The 24,730-nt window shown below is 56.5% G+C and overlaps 1 protein-coding gene across 3 annotated transcripts in view; it reads right to left on the minus strand.

The window, feature by feature from the left end:
- The window catches only part of NECTIN1 (nectin cell adhesion molecule 1), an 80,213-nt gene that overhangs the window by 24,741 nt on the left and 30,742 nt on the right, over positions 1-24,730 (minus strand). For 2 of the 3 annotated variants that reach the window (XM_038167600.2, XM_027444244.3), the window contains exons 2-5: positions 17,498-17,848; positions 16,534-16,836; positions 16,081-16,198; positions 12,985-13,136 (exon numbers count right to left, since the gene is read on the minus strand). In XM_038167600.2, the coding sequence (XP_038023528.2) occupies positions 12,985-13,136; positions 16,081-16,198; positions 16,534-16,836; positions 17,498-17,848 (924 nt within the window). Of the gene's footprint in view, positions 1-2,870; positions 6,300-12,984; positions 13,137-16,080; positions 16,199-16,533; positions 16,837-17,497; positions 17,849-24,730 lie in introns of those variants that run through there. The other variant, XM_027444243.3, reaches the window with a different exon arrangement.

Below are 24,730 nucleotides of genomic sequence, written 5' to 3' on the forward strand. Positions count from 1 at the left end.
CAATGTGGATATTTCCCTCCTGCACCCTGCGCACAGCCAGCCCCAGGCAGGCACATCCCCTGCTGCTTGCTTGGAGCTCGCTGCTGGAGCAAACACGATCCCCTTGGTCATCCCCAGCCACCCCGACCTCGCTCCTCCACCACCTCCCTGCTGGCTTCTCTGCTCACTGACCGGCCTCTGATGTTGCTTTTGTGGCCAGCAGCGCTCGCCTGCAGAGCCGTGGCTTTGGGAAGAGATCCCAGCCACGCTGCCACCTTTCCTGCACGCATTTGCTGGCGTTCCTGACCCAGCGTGCTTCTGGTTTGTTCCAGAGAAACACGAGACGTGGGGGTGCTCCAGGGGAGTCAGCTCCCGCCGCGCTCAGCGCTCTGCAACCTGAGCTGCCCAGGAGAGGCCCCCTGCCATGGGTTTTATCCATCATCGCTTCGCTGCAAGGCACGGCCTGGGAAATCAGCGCAGCATTTCCCTAGGGCTCATCCCAGCAGCACCACGGGCACAGGCAGCGCCTCCTTTTCTCCTTTTTACCATCCTCGACCCCCCAAAAAAACTACACCTCCAACTTCTGTCCTTCCTAGGAGGGGCTGGCAGAAGGGGAAAGCAAAGGTGGTGATTACAGGAGCGCACAGATCCAGCCTGGACAGTGGTCACAGCTCCCTTGGCCATGCTGCAGGCTGATGACAAGTCTTCCTGGGTTTTAATCCTTCACATTTGGGGGCGATGCTCAAGGATAGGGCTCTGGGGAGCTGCTGCCAGGCGCACACAGAGCATCCATCCATCCGTCCGTCTGTCCGTCCGTCCGTCCATCCATCCATCCATCCATCCATCCAGCTGCTGTGCCTGCACACAGCCCACGGGCTGCACCAAACCTCTCCTTGGTGCCTAACCCCAACCCTTCCCTCTCCGTCCAGCTCATCCCTTCACGGAGAAGACCAGGCCAGGCTCAGACGTGGCTCAGGATCCCCCATCCTCTCCCCCAGTGTCGGGGATTTTGGTTCACGCCTCCAGCAGCCAGCCACGTGCCGCAGTCAGGCACGAAGATGCTTTCCCTGGGAGCCTTCTCCAGGCCAGAGGCACGGCAAAGCTCCTGTTGGTATCAGCACGAGGAAGAACGTGCACGTTTTCTCTGATCTCTTGCTTCCTTTGTCTCTCACTCCCTTGCAAAACCCCGGGACTCACAGGGCTGCCTGCCTTGATCTTTGGGAACAAGGCTGCCTTTGCAGCGTGTGCTCACGGCCACGGAGCTGGATGAAAAGGGGAAAGGCAAAGCAGCGACCTGACTGATCCTTCCTCCCGAAGCACCCTGGGCATCCCTACGGCTTTTACATGGTTTTGGTGCCCGATCGCCACGGTAGCCAAGCTGCAGGAGCATCCTACAACCTCAGCCCAAAGGTTGGCCCAGCCCCGTGTCCTGGCCCAGCCACTTAGCCCTGGCTAAGTTTCAGCCTCAGCAGCATCCTTTGACAAGGAATTTCACTGTTTGCACTGTAAACAGTGGGAAAAAAACAACTCCTTTTAATTTTTTTACACTATAAACAGGGAAAAAAAAGAAAAAAAAATCCCATCTCATTTATTTTGAATCTATTGCCCAAGAATTTCTCATAAGACCACCCACTCCACTGGCAAAAGCCATCGCTCCATGTCCCCTTTCTGGGGTGCTGTTTTTAGGAGGCTCCCAAGATCTCCAGACTTGTTTCGGAGATCTCCTAAGCCTCCTCCTTCATCCGCAAGGAATTCCCACTGCAAAGCACTGCAGAGCACAGGAGCAGCCCCGGGGTGCTGGAAGCAAATCCCATTCCTGCCCCCACCACCCCTGACAGCCACAAGCCACGGGATGCAGAAGGACGCAGCCAGAGGTGCGCAAAAAGAGGAGAGTGTTTCTTTTTTTAAAATTCTTTATTTATAAAAAAGTACATTTTTTTTTTCCACAGCTGAGCCACTATTGTGTTTTTTTTTTTTTTTGTACAAGTAAAAGGAAGGGTGATGCAACACCCTGCCCACACAAATTATAACCATGAAAATGTCCCCCTGGACCCCAAACAAACAAATCATTACAAAGGATGGAAAACAAAAAACAAACAAACAAAAAAAAATCATAAAAGTCCATTACATTATTATTATTTTTATTTTTTATTTTTTACAAAAGCACTTACAACACAGATTAAAAAAAAAAAAAAAAAAAAGAAGTGGGGTTGGGGCTGTTTGTCTGTCTGCAGTCTTTATTCCACACTGACAATTACAGCAAGAGGAAGAAGAAAACGAGATAAAATCACCGGATTTAAGGAATCACGTTTTAAAAAAATAATAAAATAAAAAAAGGCAAAAAGAAAAGAAAAAAGCAGATCCTCAGCGAGAACACCTCGGTCAGCACCGGGGTGTGCCAGCGAGGATCCTGCCTGTTGCCTTCACCCCAAGCACATTTTGTGGCTCTGGTGCTCTCCCCGCGGCACCGGGTGCCACCGCGAGCCCCTCACCCCCCTGCTTCTCCCCATCCTGGGACCCCCGACCCATTTTGGACCCCCTTGAGCTTCGTGCAGCCGCCGGCACGATGCCCTCACCCACCTCCCGGCCTCTCGGCCATGGGGGCTTTCCCTCTGAGCTCTGAGCCCAAAACTGCCCAAATCCACGTGTGCGTGCTTGTGTAGGGGAAAGGCAAACAGCAAAGGAGATCTGCAGCCCCCTTTCTAATTGCATTCCCTTCTCTAATTGCTTGAAGATCAATCTTTTGAGTCTCTCTCTCTCTCCCTCAACCCCTCGGTGATTTCTGCTGAACAGTTGTGTTTCTTTTTTATTTTTTTTTTTGACTCAACACCAGGAAAATGGCTCCCTTTGTCCCTCGTGTCTTTGCAATCAATTTGGTGCTACCATTTCAGTTTGATTTTTTTTTTTTTTACTAAAGAAATCTTCAGGTTTTATTTTTTTTTCCCCCTTGACTGAATGAAAACGATTTTACAACCGGGGGAAAAAAAAAAAAAAAGTAATTAAATAAGGGAAAATAACATCACTGGGGCGAATTGCAATGAATAATCCTAGACGTAAGCCCCAGCAGGAAAACTGCTGGGGTGTCTGTACGTCAACTATAGGATCGTTTGGGGTTGTGACACCAATGTGCCAGCTCCTGAGCACGTGGAGGGAAGGAGCTGGGGCTCAGCCCTTGTTCATCTGGGTGAGCTCCACCAGGATGCCCGGGGGGCTTGGGGCAGCCCCCAGCTCCCTGCTCACCTCTCCTGCCTGGCTGGCTCTGGAGGTGCTCTCTGGGGACCCTTTCCAAACCCAAAGCTGACTCAACTAACGAGCTGCAGCATAAATTGGGACTTTTCCAGCAGCTCCTGGCACCTCAGCAAGGCAGGGCAGCGCCGTGCCCTCAGCAGGTGATGGGTGGGAGAGGACAGGGACGTGCTGGGAGTGGGTCCCAGCCTCCTGCCTGCCCTCGGTTGGGCCCGGCGGGGTTTTACACCTCCACAGCACTTTTTGATGGCAGGGGAGTGGAGGAGCAGGAGGCTTGGGCTTGGGTTTGGGTCAGCTGAGACCCTCCTGGGAAGCTGGGGGGGCTCGTGGTGGGACCCCTGGTGCCCAGGGTATTACACCAGGGAATTTTGGCCATGCCCTACCCGCTACCTCCTCTTCTTCCTCCGAGCCCCCTGTTCTCCGGAGCCCCCAGATGGGCAATGGACAAGCCAAGGAGGTTATATCCCCAAAATGACACCTCAAAGTGAGGGCAATAACTACGGTGTCAGCAAATTGGGAGCAGTTTGGGGTTCTGAAATGCTGGGGAGGCGAATTTGCCTCCTGGAAGAATCGCTGCTGGACCCCACGGCGTGCAACAGCCCCATATCATCTATTACAGAGGGATGGCAGAGATTTCATCCCCTGCGGGGGCTGCTTGGTTCTGGGGTGCTCCTGCTGGGGTTGGAGGGACACGGGAAGGGCTGGCCATGTTTTGGTAAGGGTCAGCTTTAGGGCTGAGGTGGCCACAGGGCTTCCTGCAGCGCGGGGCTGTTCTGCCAGCAGCCAGGAAGCAGGAAAGCACCGAGGAAAGCACCAGAGGCTGCTTGGATCAGAGCTGAGCTGGACTCATCTGCGTGGGTCTGGCTCTGCAGCAGGAAAACCGCTGGATGCTGGGGAACAAAACCCAGCGGGCAGGGCAGGAGGAGAAAGCAGCCCTGCTGGTGGTAGAGGGGCGTGATAACACAGCGCGGAGAACTGGGGGTTTCTTTTCAAACAAAAGATTTATTTATACATCCAATTAAAAAAACAAAACAAAAAAATAAAATAAAAATTAAAAAAAAAAAAAAAGAAGAAGAAGAAGAAGAGCGATAATCCCCAACCCAGTGAATCTGATTTGGATAAGGTCAGTGTCAGAGCGCCCGGGAGCCTGGAGTCCCATTTACCCACGGAGCAGAGATAGCAGCAGCCCGAGCCCTAAATCCCACTGTGGGGGCCCGGGGGAAGGAGGACGAGATCAGTAGCCCAGGCTCCCTCCCTCCTGCCCTATCTCCCGAGGCTTTGCTGATCAGAGGGAGAGGACATGGGAAAAGTGGCAACCAAAGCAGGCCAAGCAACGCACCCATGGGCTCGGGCTGCTGCTAGAGGGATTAAGCACCGCTCGCATGCTCTGACCGAAAGAAAGAGGAAAAAAAAAATAAACAAAATCAAGTGTAAACACATGACAATTAAGTCTTAGTGGTATAATAAAAGCACGGGGCCTGTCCCCAGCCCCTGCAGTACGGTGGGCAGGGGGGGAGCGCTGCCCCCCGGGTGCAGCCCGGGGCTGGGGGCTGCGAGAAGGGGCCAGGGCTGCTTCGAGCCATCACAGGGGGGGGAAAAAAAATGTCAGCAATAAATACTCCTCGTCTTTCTGTTATAAAGAACGCTCCGACAAAGACGGAAAACGAACAGGCAGGAGGTGATGGATGGGAGGAGGAAAATGGCAGCTCCGCTCCCCTGCCCTGCTATCAGCCCACGCACCCGGGGCTGGTTTTGGGGCTTTCCTCCCCCTTCTCTCCTCATTTTCCTTTTCTCGAGTCATTCCGGCCCGGGAGCGGATCCCCCAGGCGTGCAGCAGGCGATGGGGACAATGCCCAAGCCCTGCTGGGAGCAACGTGCTCAGGAAGAAAAGTCCTTCCAGCCGGCCCTGGCACCTCCGTTTCCTTCGCCACCAGCTCCTCTGGCCTCTGTCCTGCGGACAGCCCGGCCGGCCCCCTCCCCGGGTTAAAACAAAGCAGAAGACGACAACATACAAACAAATTCCAGTGTTTCAGGGGTGCCGAAGTGGGAGGAGGAACCTTGGGGAGGGACGCGGGGCCAAAGGGCCCCCTGAGCTATGAAGACACGAACAGAGTGTAATATACAGGCTGGGCACCAGTCGTTAAAGCAAAGAGGAACACCTACGCCACCGACCAATACAAACACCACAGAAGGGGACGAAAATTTTCCAGAGAAATTAAAAAGGCAAAAAACCAAAACCGAGAAAATAATTACCCGACCTCCCACCTCCCGTCCCCTCCCCGCCGCCCCCCCCCCAAAAAAAAACAAAACAAAAAAAAAACAAAAAACGATCCGTAAGCAAAGCTTTTCCCCCCCCCCACACACACACCCCCCGTGTCCCCCTCCCCAACCCGCTCGCCAGCGCCGGAGCCTCCGAAGTCCTTGGGGGGCGTGCGGGGGGCTTGGGGGCCCCGGGGGGGCTCGGCGGCACCTCAGGGGGAGCTGGCGGGCGCGTGGCTGCGTGCGGGCGCGTGGCTGGAGCCGGGAGGCGAGCTACACGTACCACTCCTTTTTGGAAATGAAGGAGCCGTCGTTCTGCGACACCATGTTCTCGGCGATGTCGAGCTGCTCGGGGTCGTACTGGAAGCCGAGTGTCCGCTCGTCGTAGGGCTCGGGGTGCGCCTCGCCCTCGTCCACCGTGAAGTAAGGCCGCTTGGCGTCCTCCTCGTACTTGTTGGGGCCGCCCAGCTTGCGCTCGCCGCCCGCGTCCTCGTCCTCGTCTTCGTAGGTGCTGCCTCCCAGGGGGCCCGGCTTCTTCTCGTCGTCCGAGTCGTCGGGGTACTGCAGGTTTTGGGCCATGGGGGGGTGATGCTGCGGGATGCCGGCCTTGCTGTAGCCGTTGCCGTAGACGTGCTTCTTTGTGCTGTAGTCACCCTTGAAGGTGTGACGCCGGCGCCGGAGTACCACAAAGAGCACCACGGCCACCACCAGGACCAGCGAGACGCCTCCCACTATGCCCCCGATCACGGGGGTGGGGATGTTCGGCTGCACCATGGATTTGCGATCATCGATTGGAGACGGGGTGTAGGGAAATTCTGGGTAGGAAAAGACAGATGGAAGGGGGAACAGTGTCAAACCATGCGGAAACGCGCCCTCCCTCCATGCTCTCATTGCCTTTTTTTTTTTTTTTTTTTTTTTTTTTGGGTGGGGTGGGTGGGAGGGGTGGGAAGATGAGGGTAAGGAACAGGGAAGGGAAAAAAGCAGGGAAAGGGGAGAAGGGTGCGTCAGAGCAGGGGTCGGGGCAGGAGCTCTGCCCCGGCGCGGGGATGCGGCCATGCCGTGCCAAGCTGCCCAAGCTGCATGCAGGAGCCCAGCAGGCTGGAAGCGGCGTTTCCCTTCCCACCCCTCCCGGTTCCTCCAGGCGTGCTCAGATCCCACACCCCCAGTGCCATCGGTCCGGGTGTTTTCCATTTCACGGGGAGCTTTCACGCGTCCCCACAGCCCTACGATGCTCCGGCACCAGGAGCAGGACCCCAAACCCACCCAGTAGTGGGCACCAAGCGGCTGCGGTGCTCCGTGTCCCCCTCCTCAGCACCCCAGCCCACCCTGAGCCCACCCCCAAGGGCAGCAGCACCTCGTTGCCCCCACACACACCCCACGGGCACACGGTGATGCTCGGGGTCGGGGCTGGCTGCCCGGCGGCGCAGGGACACCGACCTCCCCCCCTGCTGCTCCTACGGCCGGCGCGGTGCCATGGCTCAAGCTAATCTTGTTCCAGCAGATACCCCGACCCCCCATAAACAAACAATGCCAGAAAGAGTAGAAGAGATATGGGAAAGCTGCTCCCTGCTCTCTCACGCACTTTGAGCCATGCTTTTTGGCACGGATAAAGTCTGACCCAGGACGTAAGTCACCCTCCCCAGCCCTCCCTCGGCACACTTGACAGCCCCTGGCCAAATTCTGCTCTTTTTCTCCAACTGCCCGTCAAGCAGCGGTGTCCAGGAGGCTTCAAGCACCAAGTGGCTGTCTCTGTCCTTCACCTGCCTCTGAATTTCAGCCAGGTTAACACCCCCTGGCACCCCTAGGTATTGTTAAGGGGGGTCCTCAGGGCCCATCCTGTGTCATGCTGGTCATTTTGGGCTCTGCTGTGCCCGGACCCTCCATCCCTCACCCCCATCCATGTGGGCAGGGGGAGAAGAGAGGGACAGAAAGCCACGACAGCATGAGCAGACCGTGGGACCAGCACCCAGCCACGAGCCCTTTTATTGCTGCTCAGGACCCTCCCAACCCTCACTTTATACCCGGCAGGCACCGCAGGACCTCAGCACGTCCTCCACAAGAGCAGCCAGGATGGGCGATGGGCTGGGAGGGGTTGAAAGAAAGCGGATCTGGGGCTGGATCTGCTTTTTGTCCCCTCGTCACGGGCCTGTGGGAGTCTGCTGCTGGCAGCCAAGTTTCTGCAGGAGGGCAGGAAACCCTGAGCAAGGCAGAGCAGTGCAGGGAGCTGCCCTGCAGCACAAGGCAGCCCAGCCACGAAGGGAGAGGGGAGAAAAGAGTTTGCTTCCTCTCCGCAGAGGCAGTTCCAGGAGCAGCTGCACGTTTTGGACACGGGCTCTGAATGCGAGCAATCGCCGGCCTGATCTTTTTGGCACAAGCTTTTTGCTCGTGCCTGGGAGCTGTTTCACCCCTGCCTTTCCCGAGACATCGTCCCAGCCGCGGCACCGTGGTTTCTGCAGCGCTGCCTCGCCTCGAGCGAAGCCTCACGAGCCTGAAAGCAGGCGCCGAGCAGCACAGTGGGCAGGACGGGCTGGGGGGCAGGCAGATGGAAGGCTCCCTGCTGCAGCCAGAACCAGGAGAAAGATGCTGCGCAGGCAGGAGTCAGCATCTCCTTCCAAAGACAGCCCTCGGAGCAGGAGCGAGGGCATGCATTTCAGCACGGGGAGCTGAGGCTGGGCTCTGGGAAGCCAAAACCACATGTTGCTTCACCAGAAGGCTTGTCAGAGCCAGCTGCTGAATGCAAAGCCTCTCTGCCGAGCCAGCAAGAAATGTCACGTCCATCCCCTGCTAGTCCTGGCTGCCGAGGGCTCCGCTTCAACCACACGAGCATCCGCGCAGCATCCAGCCCTGCTCGTGCCAGCTCCCGTGCTGCCCAGACCCCAAAGTTCCCATGACGAGCCTCCTTATCAGCCCAGGTTGGAGGCACGAAAGGCAAAGGCGAACGTTTTCCTCCCTCTCCCGTGTGTATTTATTTTCTCCTGCCCTTTGTGCTGCCCGCCCCTGAGATAACGCTCGCCTACGGGCCACCCCTGTGCCAAGGCCACCGCCGCGGCCACGGCAGCCAGCGCGCCGCTCCCGGGCTTTTCACACCTTCTTCTGCTGAATTTATTTTCTGCTCAGCTCCCGTCCACGTCCTCCTCGCCGTGGCCCACTTCCCATGCCGGAGAAACCAAAACCGAACCGTGGGAAGAGAGGGATTGGGCAAGTGGGAAGCCCGCAGCCCAAATCTCCCACCTTCCTGCCCAAACCGCGCTCCGAGCCTGCGGGACCAAGGGGCTCAGGGGGCGCAGAAGGGGAGCGTGGCCAAGCCTGGGGTGTGGGGGGGGCGGTCAGAAATGGGTAAAAAAAAGAGGAAAGAGGGATCCAGGGCGGGCCGAGGCGTGCCACCACCGCTGGATGGCGGTGCAGACCACCGCTGCCTCCCAGCGCCCCTCTCCGTGGCCTCTGGGCACCCCCCCTGCAGGGTTGGGAGAGGGACCCTTGGGTGCCCCTGCCCTGCCACAAGGACACCGAGGACACCGCCAGGCTCCTTGGTGGCTCGGGATGGAGCGGGTTCTGGGCACGCAGCCCCACAAAGGGGAGGCAGGGTGCTGCCCACCCGCTTTTCGGGCGCAGGGCGTCAAGGAGGGGGAAGTGTGGGAACAGGATCCCCCCCCCTTTTTGTGTCCGAGGGGTGCGTGAAATTTTTTTTTGGAGAGCGGTGCGGTGCCTGAGCGCGCTGGGGGCCCTCCATGTGAAAAATCCATTAGGAAGAGAGTCTGGAGAGAATTAAAGCCGCTGTGAAAAGCAGAGTGGGGAAACAGGAGACGGCGGAGAGCGGGGAGGGGGAACAAGCCGGGCTTTAATGCCAGCATAAAGAGCCTGTCCTCCTCCTGCTCCCCCCCTCCCAGCCCTCATAAAAACAGGGAGCGCTGTGTGAATAGGAATTAGAGCAGCAACACTATCTGCCCGCTGCCCGGCTCTGCCAGCTGTTGCTTTCAGCCCAGCTCCCTGTCCCCGTGCCAGCTCCCGCACGGCAGCTGGGAGCGAGGGGGCTGGGGATGGCCCCGGGGCTTCGCTCCCCTTCCCTTTGATCCCACCAGCATCGTCCTGCTCCTGCCTCCCCCAGGAGGGGGCTCGGGGGCTTCTCCCGCTGCTGGGAGCTGGGAGCTGGCAGCACCCAGGGGTGACGACGCCGACCGTCCCCATCACGAGGGTGGCTTTGGAAAAAATACAGGTGTTAAAATCGCTCCTTTCTGTTCATGGCTGGTTTCCAGCACAAAAAAAAAAGGGACCTATGCAGATCACGCTGCCCGCCCATCCATCCCTCAGCTTTTTGAGCCTGCTGGCCAATTTCGGTGCTATCTGATGGAGAAGGAGCAGAATTATCCCCACCACACAGCTCTCGGAGGTGGGATCCCTGGCAGAGGTGGGACCTAAACCTCATTAGACATCAGAGAACCCACAGGGACAAGAGCTTGCTCCCAAGGGCAGGAAGGGCCCTGATCAGAAAAAAAAGGTATTTTTAGCCACCAGATTATTCTTCTATGATGATGAGGAAAGGGTTTTTCAAAAGCCCAGTGCTCATTGTGCTGCTTGGGTGTTTTATAAGGGGCTGCTTCCTGTGGGCACGGCTCCTCGTGGAGTCACAGCCCCGTCCTCTTCCCTTCAATCAAGGGCCAAGGAGAAACTCAGCACCGGCCCCCGATGCAGCAGCAGCTGGTAGGGGCGAGCAGCAGCTCTGGGGAGGAGCAGGAGCCCTAAAACCAGTGGGTTCCCAGCTCCCAGCTGGCACCAAGCAAACAGAGTGGTTCATTTTATTATTTTTTGGAGACAGATTGCTGGCGGCAACCCATCCACGCCAAATTATCCCGGGACTTTGACCCATTCTGCTCCTGAGTCACAACAGGGAGACACCTCAGCCCTGGCAGGGCTGGTTGGAGAACCTGGCAGCTTTGCTGCCCTTTTCCCTCTCAGCATCCCACCTCCTGCAGCAGGGGTCCTGCCTTCCCGTCCCCATGGCGCAGGGAGCAGAGGAGGCAGAGGGGGGAGAACAAACCTCTGGCGACCCATCCAGCAGTGCAGCAGCTGCCGCTGGCGTGTCAGAGGGTGACGGCTTTCAGGCCAGATGCCAAGCGAGGTTTTAATCTCCTGCCAGGTCACCTACCGCTTGTCAATCAGGATGCCAGCAGGCGGGGAGCAGCAGATGCCGTCTGGAGGGGCAGCAGCAGGCAGAGCCCCCCCATCCAGCTGCCCTTAGCCCCCTGCCCCGCGTCCTCTTAGCACCCAGGAGCTGGGTGGTGGCTGGGCTGTGGTGCTGCCCGGAGAGCTCTTCATCTCGTGCTCGGAGCCCGTCACAACCCCACGGGCTGTTTGCTGTGACCTTGCTGCGCTGGGCTGGCTGCTGGTGTGCGAATAACTCCCTGCTGAGAGCTCCTGCAGCTCTCCCCTACCCGAACTGCAAACCCCCCCAAATTTGTACGCACCCCCGTGTGCCCGAGGGCCAGGGCACGCAATAATCATGTCACGGGGCAACAAAAGCTGCTGCACCCCAGCACGGCCCCGAAAACACGTGCGTGCTCACACGTGCGCCGATGCTCACGCACGGCTGCACAGCAGGGCAGCCCCGTGCCAGCGGGCGGTTTTTGGGGTCGCAGACGGAGGGGAGCTCCCCTCCACACGCGTGTGCAAGCAGGCAGGGCAGCCCCAGGCAGTCCATACCCCCAGACTTTGATTATGTCACCCTCCCGGCCGGAATAAAGAGCTACATGTCACACTACACGGCTTGGCTGCCACTGACAAAGGTCCTGCAAGGCGGGAGAAGCTATTACAGGAACAGATTGCAGGAATAAAATATTAAATTTCCACTTATCAATCCCTTTAATACGCTCAAACTCCAGCAGAAGCGTGCAGCCGTCTCCCCCCCGAAACGAATCGGGGCTGACCCAGCCCTGCTCCTCCTCCCGGGGGCTGGGATGGAGGATGCTGGGCGGCTGCTGCAGGTTTTTCTCTGCATCAACCTTCTGTGGTTTTTATTTATTTATTTTTTTTCTCCCCAGGCTGGCTGCTCACTAGATTGAGCTCCGTTTACGGCATGCATCTCTTGAAAGATGTTTCGTGGTCTGCTGACAATCCCGAAATTGTCTGCAAGACCCAAACAAATGTACCTGTAATAGCTGAGCGAGGGCGGCTGAGCCCTCCCCAGCACTGGCCTAATCGGTCCTGAGGGAGAGCTGGATAAACATATTCAGATCCCATGAATTATTAAAAGCGTGGTGGTTTTTATTTTTATTTTTTTACATGCCGGAGCCCTGCCTTAGCGTGTCGGCTGCTCCCTGCTCCTAGCGGGGGCTGCTGGTGCGTCCCTCTGTCCCTCTTGTTCAACCTCAGCACCACGATTTGGATTTTGGGGAATAAACTGGGAATGCAGGCAGACCTCTACCCAACGTTGTGTGCTGCCCCTGTGGGGCTGGCAGTTTGCAGAGCCCCAGGAACGCGGCGCTCTGCTGGGCACCTCCAGCAGCTGGCTGGGTTTTGGCCACGACCTTGCCCTTTTTTTGGGGTTTTGGGCAGGGATGTGCTCAGCACAGAGCTCTGTCTGTCTGGTTCCTTCCCCCCAGCAAACAAAAAATCCCCCAGAGAAAAGCATGTACCGGGAACAACTCAGCAGGCACGGCTCCAGGACAGGAGGTGTGAATTAAAGGCCTGCCACAGTGATAATGATCATAAATAAATGCTTCGTAATTAGCATCTAATTAGCACATCCCATCCATTGACCTCCGAGCGCTCGGATAGAGGAAGATTCGCCCGCTTCCCCCACGTCACAGCGAGGGGAAGGCAGCGGCGAGGGTGCCGGCTGCGGTGTCACGGCTCCTGGCTGCCCAGTTCTCCCAGTTTCACCAGCTCGGCGCTCACCACTGCAGCCCCCCAGCCTCTCTGTGCACCCCCAGCCCCGGGGGGCACAGCTCTGGAGCCCCAGCACCCTGTGAGCTCAGCTAGCTTGTGCTGCCTGGATATTGTCCCCTGGGGACAAGGGACACCAGGAGGAGCCCACCACAGACCCCCCATGCATCACCCCAGCCACCAAGCAGGTGTCCCGGGGGGCTGTGGCAGGTGTCACCGTCTTCTCCTGACCTATCTGTGTGCTTTTTTTCCTTCCCTCTGTCCTCATCCCACTCCTTCCACCTTCCAGCAAGCACCTCCCCGACATGTCTCAGCTCTTAACACGTCCAATGAGCCACCCGAGCCCGAAGCAGAAAAGAAGACGAGGGGAACGAGACCGAAGGCCTCTTGGTGTAAGAAAGGAAAAGACGACGAGAGAAAAGGAGAAAAAAAATCCAAGCAAACCCAGGAGAAAGCAAAGAGCCCCTGCTCCCTTTGCACCAAGACTTTTCCCCCCAGGGACACCGGGGGTTCAGACAGACATTGAGAAGACATCGCTGGCTGGCAGAGGTCAGCAGCTCACCCCCACCTCCTCTCCCCACCTCCTCCTCCTCTTTCAGAGCACGCCGAGTGCTTTCCTACCTGTGACATTGACTTCCACCAAGCCCGACCGGGTCCCGATGGCGTTGGAGGCCTCGCAGATGTAGGTGCCGGCCACGCTGTAGGAGACGGGCCCCTTGAAGTAGATGGTGTTGTTCTGGATCTCCACACTGCCGGGCAGCGTCCCGTTTGGCCTAGGGGAGAATAAAACCATGGCAGAGCCCAGAGGTGGTGCTCAAGACGACCAAGGAGCCCTGCAGGGGTGATGCTGAAATGCTGCTTCTGCTCCTGCCACGTAGCCAGGCTTGAAACCAAACCCTGGGGCTGAAGCGTTACAGGGAAAAGTCTGGGGTGTCTCCGGGGTAAATCCTTTGCGTGATGAGGATCAGCTCTTTGTATGGATCTTTTGTTCTCGGTGATTTCAAGGGAGACCGGCAATATTTGGGTCACAGCTAGCCCCTTGGGTTTGGCTAATGGCATGCGGAGTGCTTTTAGACCATTTTCTCCCTGTCCAGAGCACAGCCTGGGAGCTTAAAGTGCTTCATTTCCCAGCACAATCCCCACGTGGGTGCAAACGTGGGGTAAAGCAGCCAGCTGATGGGTTTGTTTCAGGCAGCTCACCCCTAGCAGGCCCATGTTGAGGGTGTTTCTCCAGCCTTAACTTCCCATTTGATGGAAAATATGGGAATGGGACATTGACCTAACCCTGCTTTACTCCACTTTCCTGCCCGTGTAACTGCTGGCCGATCAGCCGGTGTTAATTGTAACTCCAGCTCGAGTAAAGTGGTGCTAATTTACAGCCCTGCCATCGCTGGCCTGCCCGTGTCAGCAGAGTCAGAGAAGTGTGAAGTTGGAACCATGCAAAGCTAAGTCTAGAGGTACACAGAGTAAATGAACAAAGGCAGATAAAAATAAAAAAAAGCCTGTGTGTTAGGAAACGACACACATGGCCTGGTTATTCTTAATTACTGAAGCAAAGTAAAGTAATTACTTCTCTTAGGCAATTAAAAATTACTCAAGTAGTTCTTTCCCCTCCTCCCAACAAAAATGTGCACATATTGTCAGCAATTTGTAAGAAACAAAAGCCAATAATGGGGCATAATTATATTTGCAAAGAAGTGCCTAAATGCACACGGGCAAATTTGGCCTGTCTATATAGACACACGGGCACATGCGGGGAGCAAACAGCTGGGGCAGAAAAAGGGGCACTCCTCCCCAGCCACCCCGAGCCAGGGATGCTGGTGGAGGAGCAGAGCAGCCTGGGGGTGAAGTAGGGCTCCGAATTTACAGACAAGGCACACCTGGAAGCTGCTGAGGGAGGCTGGGGCTGCTTCTATCAGCTCCTCACCGGGAAAGGAGAGGAGAGGAAGCTTGGCCAGCCTTGCTCGCTCTCACCCTCTGCTTCCCTTGTCTCCTGCCTGCCCTCTCCTTACCTTCAGCTGCAGTCCAGCTTTCCTTTCCGTCCTCTTTCAGGTCAATAATCCTATTTTCCGTCCTAACTGACCCAACAAGTGTGCCAAAGGGAGAGGCTGGGAAATTGGATCGAAGAGCTGTTGGGCTTAGAAGCCTGTACTCTCTAATTCCGTGCTCTCCCTCTCTCCCTTCTTCTCCCCACAGGCCCTCCTCAAAGCCAAGTATTGCTGCTCCCTCTGCCTCTGAGCTGTACATCAAGCAACCCTCACCAGGACAGCGGGTTAAAGACAGACAAATGGACACACTCACAGCTCACGGAGAATTCACAGGAAAAGCTTTCTTTCCAGTGTTAAAAAAAAAATAAATCACCAACCCCACAAGCACAGAGGAACCAACTCAGTGCCTGGCTCAAAAACGCGAAGTTGCCAGGAATTATTTCTGCCAGAGCTGAATTTATTCCCCCCAGCGTGCCAACCAGGTGTGGAAACGAAGCGCCGGAGCCGGTGATGCTGTGCCGTGCTCAGCCCTGACACCTGCATCCCCTGTTGTGCTTGAGCCCAGTCGGTAGCTAACCCTTTTTCCTGCCCTGGGCTACGAGAACATCACCTGGCTGAGAAATCTGGCAGCGGGTTGCCCCATGCTTCTGCTCTCAGCCTGCCTTCAGCATGGCTGCGGGGCAGGAGCTGGAGATGCTCGTGCCGCTGGCTGTGAGCTCCTGCTGCGGACAGCCTGCTGCCCAGGTGCCCAGCAAGAGCTCAGCCTTGCATGAAAGACCAGAACAAAGGGATGACTTGCCCAAAAGCTGAGAGAAAACCTGCCTCCTGTCCTCGGCTCCATCCCACAGGGCTCACTTCAGCTCAATTCTTCAGCTCTGCTGCATGGAGAGCCGGCATCTCCTCTGCCTTGGGTGCCACAAGGGGCATCTCTGCCTCCAACACCTTCCTGGCAATGCTGAGAGGAACCCAGAGAGACCCCTCAGAGTTTAAATCAAGCTAGAAGAACCACCAGAGAGAGCTGGGGATGAGAACAGAAAAAAAAAAGCAAGAAAAACAATCCTCTTCAGGCTTGCATTGTGAGCAGTTTGATCTGGAAGCAAAATGAGAGACAATATGCCCAGCTCCTTGCAAAGCCATTTTGAGAGCCTCTTTCCCGATGACAAATGCCAGATGAAAAGAAGAAAGGATCCATTTTATCTCTCTATTTTTTTAAAGCTACATAAGTGCTTATAGAAAAGGCAGAGAGGGAGGGAGAACCACCTCAGGTTCCATCAATTCCCACCCGGCTCCCCGGGCATCCCCCGCTCGCTGCTCAGTCCCTTTGGTGTGTTCAGCCAAGAGCTGGAGCCCTGGAGGACGAGGAATTACTTCTGGTTAATGTCAGATGCGTGGGGATGAGCGCTCCAAAGGGGAGCTCCTGCTCACAGCCAGGGCTGCTTCCAAGGAAAGTTTGGGGTTTTTTTTACACGCAGAGGAATTTTGCGCTATTTGTGCCCCTTTAAGGAAGGGAAATCCCTTGTTGTTTGGCAGCGGAGCAATGATATACGCAGGGGCACTGCGAGGTGATGGTACTAGGAGGTTATTCTGGGTGCTGAGGCTGTGCTGGTACTGGTAGCAAGCTCCAGCTCAAAGGCAGGGAGTCAGGATCCTCTCCATTGCCCTTCTTCCTCCCAAGGAAGGTGACTGGAAGGTGACATTTGGGGACAGCAGGAGCACTGCGGGTACTTACAGCTTCCACTCGTAGGTGTGAGCGGGGGGGTTGGCGTCAGACTTGCAGATCAGCTTCACGTCCTTCCGATTGAGAAACCAGTTGCCATCGAACCCCTCGATAGTGACTTCTGGCTCGTCTGCAGGGGGCAGAAAAAAAGGAAAGCAGGACGGGAAAGCAGAGGGAAGGGGAGCAAGCAGGAAGAGAAGAGGGGGCAGGCAGAGAGAAAAAGGTAGGGACAAAGGGATATGGTAGAGGCAGCGAGGGAAAGGAGGTAGGAGAAAGGGAAAACATCATTATTCCAAGGGATCACTTCCATCTGCACCCTCCAGAACAAGAAAGCAGCCCCCACTCCCACCCCTCCACCCGACCAGCACCACTCCTTCAGCAAACCCCTCTTTGGCCAAGTTTTATCCCCCAACCCATGCACCGATGCTGGATCTCTGCTCCCCAGCCCTGCCCCAGCTCACTTACACTGCACGTTGAGGGTCATGCTGTCGGTGAAGCGCTCCAGCTGGTAGTTGACCACGCACATGAGCTGCTGCCGGTGGGCTTCGCGGCTCGGCACCAGGCGGTAGCGGCTGATCACCGTGATGGTGCCGTTGCTGTTGCGGATCTCCTGGAACTCCGCTTCCCCTTTGAGCTTGGTGTCCCAGGTGACGGTGCTGGGGGGCTTCCCGTTCGAGGAGATGCACGTGGCTACCAGGATCTTCTCCGTCCTGCCAGCCTTGGCGATGAGGGGCCGCGTGGTGCCCTCCATCCGATTCGTGGGCTTGGCTGCAAGAAGTGCGAAGAAGGAGGAGGAGGAGAAAAGGGTGCGAAGGGATGGTTAGAAAAGCCAACGCTACCTTCTCTGCTACAACCCAAGAGACATCTAGCACCACTGCGCCCGTGACAGACCTCGTTGGGAATCCAGAACTGGTGCAAATTGCTAGCAGGGAAAGACTGGTGGAGGTGCCCTGGATGCAGATACATGATGAAGTTGGTGCTTTCCTGCTACAGGTTTTCAGCCCTGTTACTATGAGAGAAACCCCAACTGGAGAGCAAATGAATCACGTAGACCTTGGGTGGGGTCTCTTCACTCACAGCTCTAAGCTCTGCTTGTGCTCAGGGCCTCTCTGTTGTCTTTTCTCCCTGTTCCTTTGACAGATACAGGTACATTAACTCACCACTCCCCTGGGGAACAGGTCACTTATACGGTGCCTGTAGTAAGTGACAGGGGAGCTGAGGCCTGGAAGGAGGAGGAGACGTTCCCAGGACCTACCCTGTGTTCCCAGCCCTTCACCTCTTCACAGTCACCTTAAAAGAGCATGGGAGGTAACATTTACACCCAGGATTCGCCTTCTCCCTGAGTCCCAAGGAAGGGAGCCTCAGATCCCTCTACGTGTGTTTAACCAGAGGAAAAGGTCTGCACCCCAAAACCTGCCCAGTGTCTTACCCAGCACGGTGAGGTTGAGCTGACCTTCCCGGTTGCCGGTGGGGAAGGTGGCAAACTCGCAGATGTACACCCCCTCATCCTCCAGCTCCAGCCGGGAGAGCTGAATGGTGCCGTCTTTGAAGGACGGGTTGCGGAAAGTCACCCGCTCTTTGTAGGGCGAGAGGATGGAGACCCCCATGGCCGGGTTGTAGATGGCCACATTCTGCTTGCTGTTGTTGGTGGCTTTCTGCCAAGTGACCTGCGTGATCTTCACATTGGGGAGCGGGTTGGTGAAGCTGCAGTGCAGGACCACGTCCGTCCCGATGTACCCCGAGACTGTGTCATTGACTAAGACAGTCTGAGCTTGCACCCCTGCAACGACATGGGAAGATGTGAATATACACACGCTTCTTGGGGAAGGAAAACAAAAGAACAGCTGGTGGATACTGGGCCCGTGAACTCCTTTATTTATTCGCTCTTTTCTTCTCGTCACGGCCGATCCAAGAGCAGGCTATGGCTACAGGCTGGCAGCAACAACCTGCCTCCACCTGCAGCTCCGTTCCCATTTGGAAGCACCTCCTGCCCCACCACAACCAGCCCCAGTGCTCTGCAGCCTCCCTGGGGCTCGGGATCACCAAAAGGCACGAGGTTGGATCAGGAATAACTTCCCTTCCCTTTGCCTTCAACCTTGGAAGGCTCTGCCTCAGTTATTGCAAGTTACACACAACTTGTGTGTCTGTAGGCATACGAAGGCGCAGATATTTATCAGCACAGCATGTACTAACATATGCTAACACACACTCAGGCATCCATTTAATCCTATTGGAAGTGCACCAGTAATTAAATGAGCTGCAAAGACCGAGGCCTGGATTTCAGAGCAGCAACAGCTCCTGGAGAAGAGCAGATTTATGGCGGTGCCCATCCACCTTGCATGATCTATCTGCATGATCCGGATACCTTCTGTGGCCTTTTTTTTTAAAAAAAAAAAGCACAAACAAACAGAAGTGACTGCGTTTAGGAGCCTTCCATCTTAATTCTGCAGAGGGAAGACGAAAGGTGCTTGGGAGAAGTGGTGGCTGGTGCTCACGACCGCGATTCTGTCTCATTCAATTCCTCCCCTGCCAGATGGAGAAAAATGTCTCCCACCAGACTGACCCCAAAATTCATCTTTGGCTGCCACCGTGTCTTTCCCTAATCTGTATGTTTAGAGATAATGCGCTGGTAATTACACAGCCGGTATTTATATGAGAAATACAATGGAGGAGCGAGGTGGTGAGAACAAGAAAAGCGCGTTCTGCTCACTCCTGGCACAGCCTGGGCCGGGATGTGTTCTGGGAGGGGAAAGGGAAGAAAGGGGTAAGAAGAAAAGAGAGATGCACAAAGAGGGAGGAACATGAAAGGGTAGTGAAAGAAAGACTGGGGAAAGAGGAAAAAAATGGAAGGTAGGAGAAACGGGACAGCATCTTCTAGCTGAGGGGATGGAGCATTTCTGGAGTCCCCCCAACCATGTTCCTGCAGGGACCAAAGGGCTCCCCGAGTGCTAGGGCAGTGTAAACTCCCCGCTCCCAGCCCCCAGCACTGCTCCTTCTGCCTTCCCCACAGGAACGTGGCCTCGAGTGGCTCCTTCCTGCAGCTTCCCACGCAGCCAGACGCACCTCATCTCGCCCACGAACACCACTTCTACCTCTCTCCCCACCGTGCCGCCCCCTCCACGCCTGCTCGGCCCGATCTCAGCCCCCTTCCCACCTCGGCCTCTCCTCAATCCCCTTCTCCTTCATGCCGAGCCCGTGACCCCGAGGACAAGCCTCAACAACCCAGCCCGGCCACGAGACGCCAGCAGCTGACCACAGTCAGCAGCAATTAAGCCCGAAACTCAGTCTCTGGAGCTTTGTGTGAACTTGCCCCCTTCCTGAGTCAAGCGCCAGTTGGCCCCACACCCTACCACGCCGGCTGGGTGCTGAGGAATGTTTTTTTTTTCAGCACAGCCACAGCAAAGCACTGGTGCCCTCATGTGCCTGCATGCGTGAAGCCAGCGAGTCCTGGGAGATGGCAGGGGAGCTGCTGGGGCTGCACCAGCCCCTCCCAGCACAGCCAGGGCCGTTTTGGGATGGGTGTCCCACCAGAAAGCAGAGGGAAGGGATGTTCCTGCTCTGATGGAGTCATGGCTGGACCAGCTATCTCCGTGCCACCTCAGGCTCAGGCCTCCAGAAGGTTCAGGCCTCCAGAAGGCTCATGCCTCCAGGATGTCCAAGCATTTAGACACCACAAAACCTTCCTGACACCAGCCCGGCCTGCACACTTGGCCCAGAGGGGCCTCCTGATGAAACGGGGGCAGCGGGTGCAGATCAGGGCTGGGTTTGGGTACGTTGTGCTGGGATTTGGGGCAAGAACAGCTAAAAGCGCTCCTCACCGAGGAGCCTCTCGCCGAGCTGCCTGCACCTGCGGGGCTGAGCCCCAGCTCTGCCAAGCGGCCCGGCTCTGAAGCCCTTTTGCGCCTGGCGAGGCGTGTGGGAGCTTGCCGAGGAGCAAAAGCAAAAGCAATCCTGTAGCACAAGCCCTGGGAACAACCTGCGGTGTGCTCAGCACACCCTCCTCCTCCCAGCGCCGCAGCGGAGCGGCTTCAGCAGCGCTGGTCCCCACCTCTTTTAGGGCCCCCCGAGCGGGACCTGCCCGGGGCTGGGGCGCTGGTGCTGCTGGCCCCGCTCCCACACGAGCTCCCTGGCCCCCCACAGGCCCCAGCTGCTCGCTCGGAGCCATGTTTTCGAAATCCCACTCCAAGAGGCCACGTTGGTGGTGGCCTCGTGGTGTCACAAACACCAGAGCTGGGCTGGACCCCGCAGAAGGCCGGGAAGCCACCGGGCCCTGCTTGGAGGAGCCTTGCAGGGCTGTGTGGGCTCCATGGACAAGGGACACGGCATGAAGGAGGCTGTGCCAGGCTTGAGGCCAAGGGGATGGCCACCAGCGGTGTGTCCCTTAATATACAGCCAGCCAGGCTGGCAGGGGTGGGTGTGTAGCATGAGAGGGGTCAACCCAACCCCTCGCTCATCATTACGGCATTCCTGTTTGTGCTATTTCTCTGAAAATTAACCAAATGCCTTCTCACAAAGCCAGTGGTTCTCCTTGACCTTGGGTGAGGAGCTCCCAGTTCTGACCTCCCCCTTTTGCCCTGCTCCTGCCATGGGATCCATGCGTCGGCACAGACCGTACTGGGACATAAACTGGGGAAAAGGCAAACTTTCGGGCTGATGATCCTCAACCAGAAAGGTGCTGCAGAGCCCTCAGCATCCCAGGTGCAAAGTGTCAGACTTTCGGCCGGGGAAAAAGCCGGTGCCAGCTGCAGATTGCCTGCCAAGGGCGCAGCGCTGCCAACGCCACGATTCAGGCCCCTACACGCAGCAGCTGTAACAAAAACAAATTCCAAACTTTCTAGAGGCTTCAGGGGAAAAGGGAAAAAAAAAAAAAAAAGCAGTGAAGAAATAACAAACAATAAAAAAAAAAAAAAAGAACACAAACACCGTGCGGAAATCGCGTTTCCTTTCCAGGTGACTGAATAACTCACGGCTCTTTTGCAAGACGGGGTAAAGTCCTCGTGTGCTGCTCCTCCAAACCTCCCATCGGGGGCAATAAGGCACCCATTGCACTGCTCCACACCGCAGCAATAACACCCACACCCCAGCAGGGACGGCGAGGAACGGGAACAGACGGAGGAAAGGGGTTTTGCAAGGAGCTGGAGCCGCTTCCCATGCTCCCCATCCTAAATCAGAAGCCAGAGGGCAAAGCGGGTGCTGTCATGCTCCTGGGAGGGTTCGTTTGCAAGGTGACTGAGCCGGGACGGCGGGTCCTCGCCCCGTTACACACTCAATAATTCATCAGGGTGAACGCATAGATTATTGATGGCACCGAGTGTGCAAGCCAGGGAGAGGAGGAGAAACTAAAATCCCTAATCAGCCCCTGGAGAGGCTCGGGCATATTAAGCAGGATGTGTGTGTGCATGTGCCGTGCTGGGGCTCTTCGCCTTGCTTTTTCTCTGCTGAATGATGTGTGTGGTCGACATGGCAGAGAAAAGGCTTGGGATACATCCTGCCATTCCTATGCCAGATCTCCCGGTGCCCACCGATCCACTCCGACACCTCCCAGGGGCAGCCGGCACACCAGGAAGGATGAGCTGTATAGGTTGAAGCTTGCCGAGCTGCAATTTACTCATTAGTTTTTTGGTGGTGTGTGTTTTTTTTTTTTTGTTTCGCTTTGTTTTGTTTTTAAGGGCCAAAAGCAGTAAAAAAGGCCCAGCTGAGCGCCAAAGACATGTTGGTGCCAAGACCTCATTAGTGGAGACCTCTGGGATCCTACTCCTCCACCCTGGCTTCTGAAGTGGTTTGCGTTGCTGCCTTTCCCCACGATCCCGAGCCCAGATATTCACTAGGTCATGCAAGGCCTTGGGGGCTCCGTGCAGAGCTCGGGTGCCCTGCGGCACAGGCAGGGGGCTGGGAGCGAAGGTCTGGGTGCACTTCGGTGCCTGGATCCTGAGAAAGAACCAAGGAACCTGATGACCCTTGAGGGCTTTGCAGAATCCTTTCAGCGCCGAAAGGGGACCTGCGCCCAGCTGCTGCCTGATGCTAAGATGCAAAAGCTAAGAGGCAGAGAGAGGAGAAAAGCCATGTGAAAGGTGCCAGTGGAGTCCTGCCATGATCAATAAGCAATAAGCACTCAGCCTGGTGAGGACACAAAGGTTTCGAGGCCACTAGCTGCCATCAGGGCATCATCTCTCTCCTCCTCCCCTCCACCCAGCTGCACGTAACGCCACCAGGAGCAGAGGTGGCTGACTCAGCCAAGGCAGCTGGTGGCTCCTGAACCTTGAACCCTTTCTCCGAAGAGCCCAGGAGGTGCTGTTACGTGGCTGCTCCCACACTTGCAAGACCTGGTTCCTGCTCCCTCATATAGAAAGCTCTGGAACTGATCTCCAGGCATTAGCGAGCTCTGTCACAACAGCCAGCCTCCAATCAATGCCTCTTTGTTAAGTACCCTGTGAACTCCACTCTGCTTTGCACAACCTTGCCTCCGCTGAGCCTCTCGCTGATTTCTCGCTCTCCTGTTCCCTGATACTCATCTCACCCCGAGGGCATTGAAACAGCCCTTGGCAGCGGTGTGATGAGCCGCCCTTTGGTGTGGCAATATCACGGCTGATGCAAATGTCAGAGGATCCATCCTAATAGACTTGGCATCACTGAGAACTGAAGGGGATGTGGAGAAGGTCACAGCAGCTGGACCTCCCACAAGGACAAGGCGATGCCTCGTGCTGCCACCTACAAAAGACCCTGCAGCAAGCACCTGGCTTCGAGCTGGCCCCTTGCCCTGCAGCTCGGTATGAGGGATGCTGCCCGAAACAGGGGCTTGCACACCTCAGAGACACTTCAAGATGTCTACAAGCTCCTCATGATGGTACAAATGGGATGAAACTGGAAGTTGGAATTTCCCAGCTGTTGGTAGTCGTTTCTTTTTCTCCTTATATTCCTGAATTCCTATTTCAAGTCCCCCCGGTTTTTAAGCGGAGATCAAGGGCTGAGATGCAGCACGCAGGGCAGCATGCACCCAGCATCCAAAAGCCCAAAGGAACACCACAGGTGCGTTAGGCAGGGTGGGAAATGGGAAAGAAAGATCCTAAAGCCAAGCAGGGGAATTTCAGGTGGCAGGAAGCAAAGGCTTGAGCTGGCGCTGGGCCACGACGTTGGGGTTAAAAACCTTCCCTCTTGCCAGGGAGACCTGGTATGGATTGCCAGGTGTATTCAGTACCCTGCTGCTCTTCCAGAAGAGGACAGAGCTCGCCTTGCCCGCTTTGTAGATGGCTTGGAGCTCATTACAAAGCTGGAGAGGTCTCTCTGCCCAAGTTTCCTGCAGCAGCACACCTCCCCTGCAGGTCTCCATCCAGCTCAGCCCCCTCTTACATGCACCAAAGGGGTTAGGAGGGGAAGGCTGCCTGCCCAGAACAACAGGACGTGGCCTCGGAAAAGAGAAGTGGGAAGATTGCAGCTCCAGGTGACCCAGCTGCAAGGGAAAGGCCTGAGATAACTGATGGGGTAGGGGCACGCCGAGAGGAACTGTGAGCCTGAGCATCCCTTGGCCCCAGCTGTGAGCTGGGAGCTTTATGGGAGCTGACAGGAGATGGCAGCGTGCACAATGGCCCACCTGGCTCTCACCCAAGTACCTTGCGAAAAGAAAAAGAAAAATAAAAAAAGAAGGAAAAAAAAAAGGAACAGGCTTGTTGCTGGCTTGTGGGGTTCATGTCCAGAGCCAGCACACAGCAGTGACAGCAGTGTTTGAGGCTGGCAGTGGGTGAGCTCTCTTGCCAGCCCTTCACTGACTGTCTGCTGGGACAGGACAGCGGAGATGCCTTTGGGATAAAGCAGGGTTGCCTTCTGCTGCCCATGCAGTTTTTCCTCTTTGGATAATGAGAGCACAAAGCAGCCTCGGGATCCCCTTGGATGAAAGATCTTTCCCAGGGGGTCTGATCCTCTGATGCTCCCCGCGTTCTCTGTTACGGTTTGGGAAGCCTCAATCGAGCCTTCACAAAGGCCCCAACCAAGACTAAAGCCACGCTTGTCCTGGGTGTTCTCCATACAGAGAGATGAAAGAAAAGCAGACGCCGGGGTGAGACCAAACAGATCAAACAGCGGCGAGGAGCGGGGCTGCACCCCAGCTCCTGCTGCCCGTGCTTCCCCCTTGCAAACAGCCCCAGCTGCAGCCGGCCTCCCACTTCCCCACCAGGGCTGCACCCCGGAGGAGTGGGAAGGCACCAACCATGCCTGCTTTGCTCCCGGCTCTCGCTCCTTGCCGTACCTTCCCTGACTTTCACACAGCTGCTTTGCTTCGCCCCCGAGACCAGGGGAGGGGAACATGCCCCGTGGCAGCAGCGGGGAGGCTGGCAGAGCAAGGGCTCTGGCTGCAAGTGCTGACGCAGCGCTGGGAAAGGCCTTCCTGCAATAAAGCCGCCAAATCCCGTGCTCAGCAACAAAGCACAAAGGCTCCTCAGTCACGGCGGAGGAGCCAGCCCCTGCTGCCCGCCCCGCCTCGCCAGCACGTCAGCTAATCCCTCGGCCGGTTCCCACACACCTGAGCAGCCGCTGCCCCTCGCCGCTGCCTGGCTTGCACCAGCTCCCGGCCGTGCAGCCCGTCCCTCCGGGCTTTTTGGGGCTGGACTCGGCTCCAGCTCCTTCCCTCAGCTCTTTTCCCACCGTGTGCTCTTGCTCATACCTGTCCGGT

This window comes from Anas platyrhynchos, chromosome 25 (genome assembly GCF_047663525.1).
Source record: "Anas platyrhynchos isolate ZD024472 breed Pekin duck chromosome 25, IASCAAS_PekinDuck_T2T, whole genome shotgun sequence".
Taxonomy (NCBI): domain Eukaryota; kingdom Metazoa; phylum Chordata; class Aves; order Anseriformes; family Anatidae; genus Anas; species Anas platyrhynchos.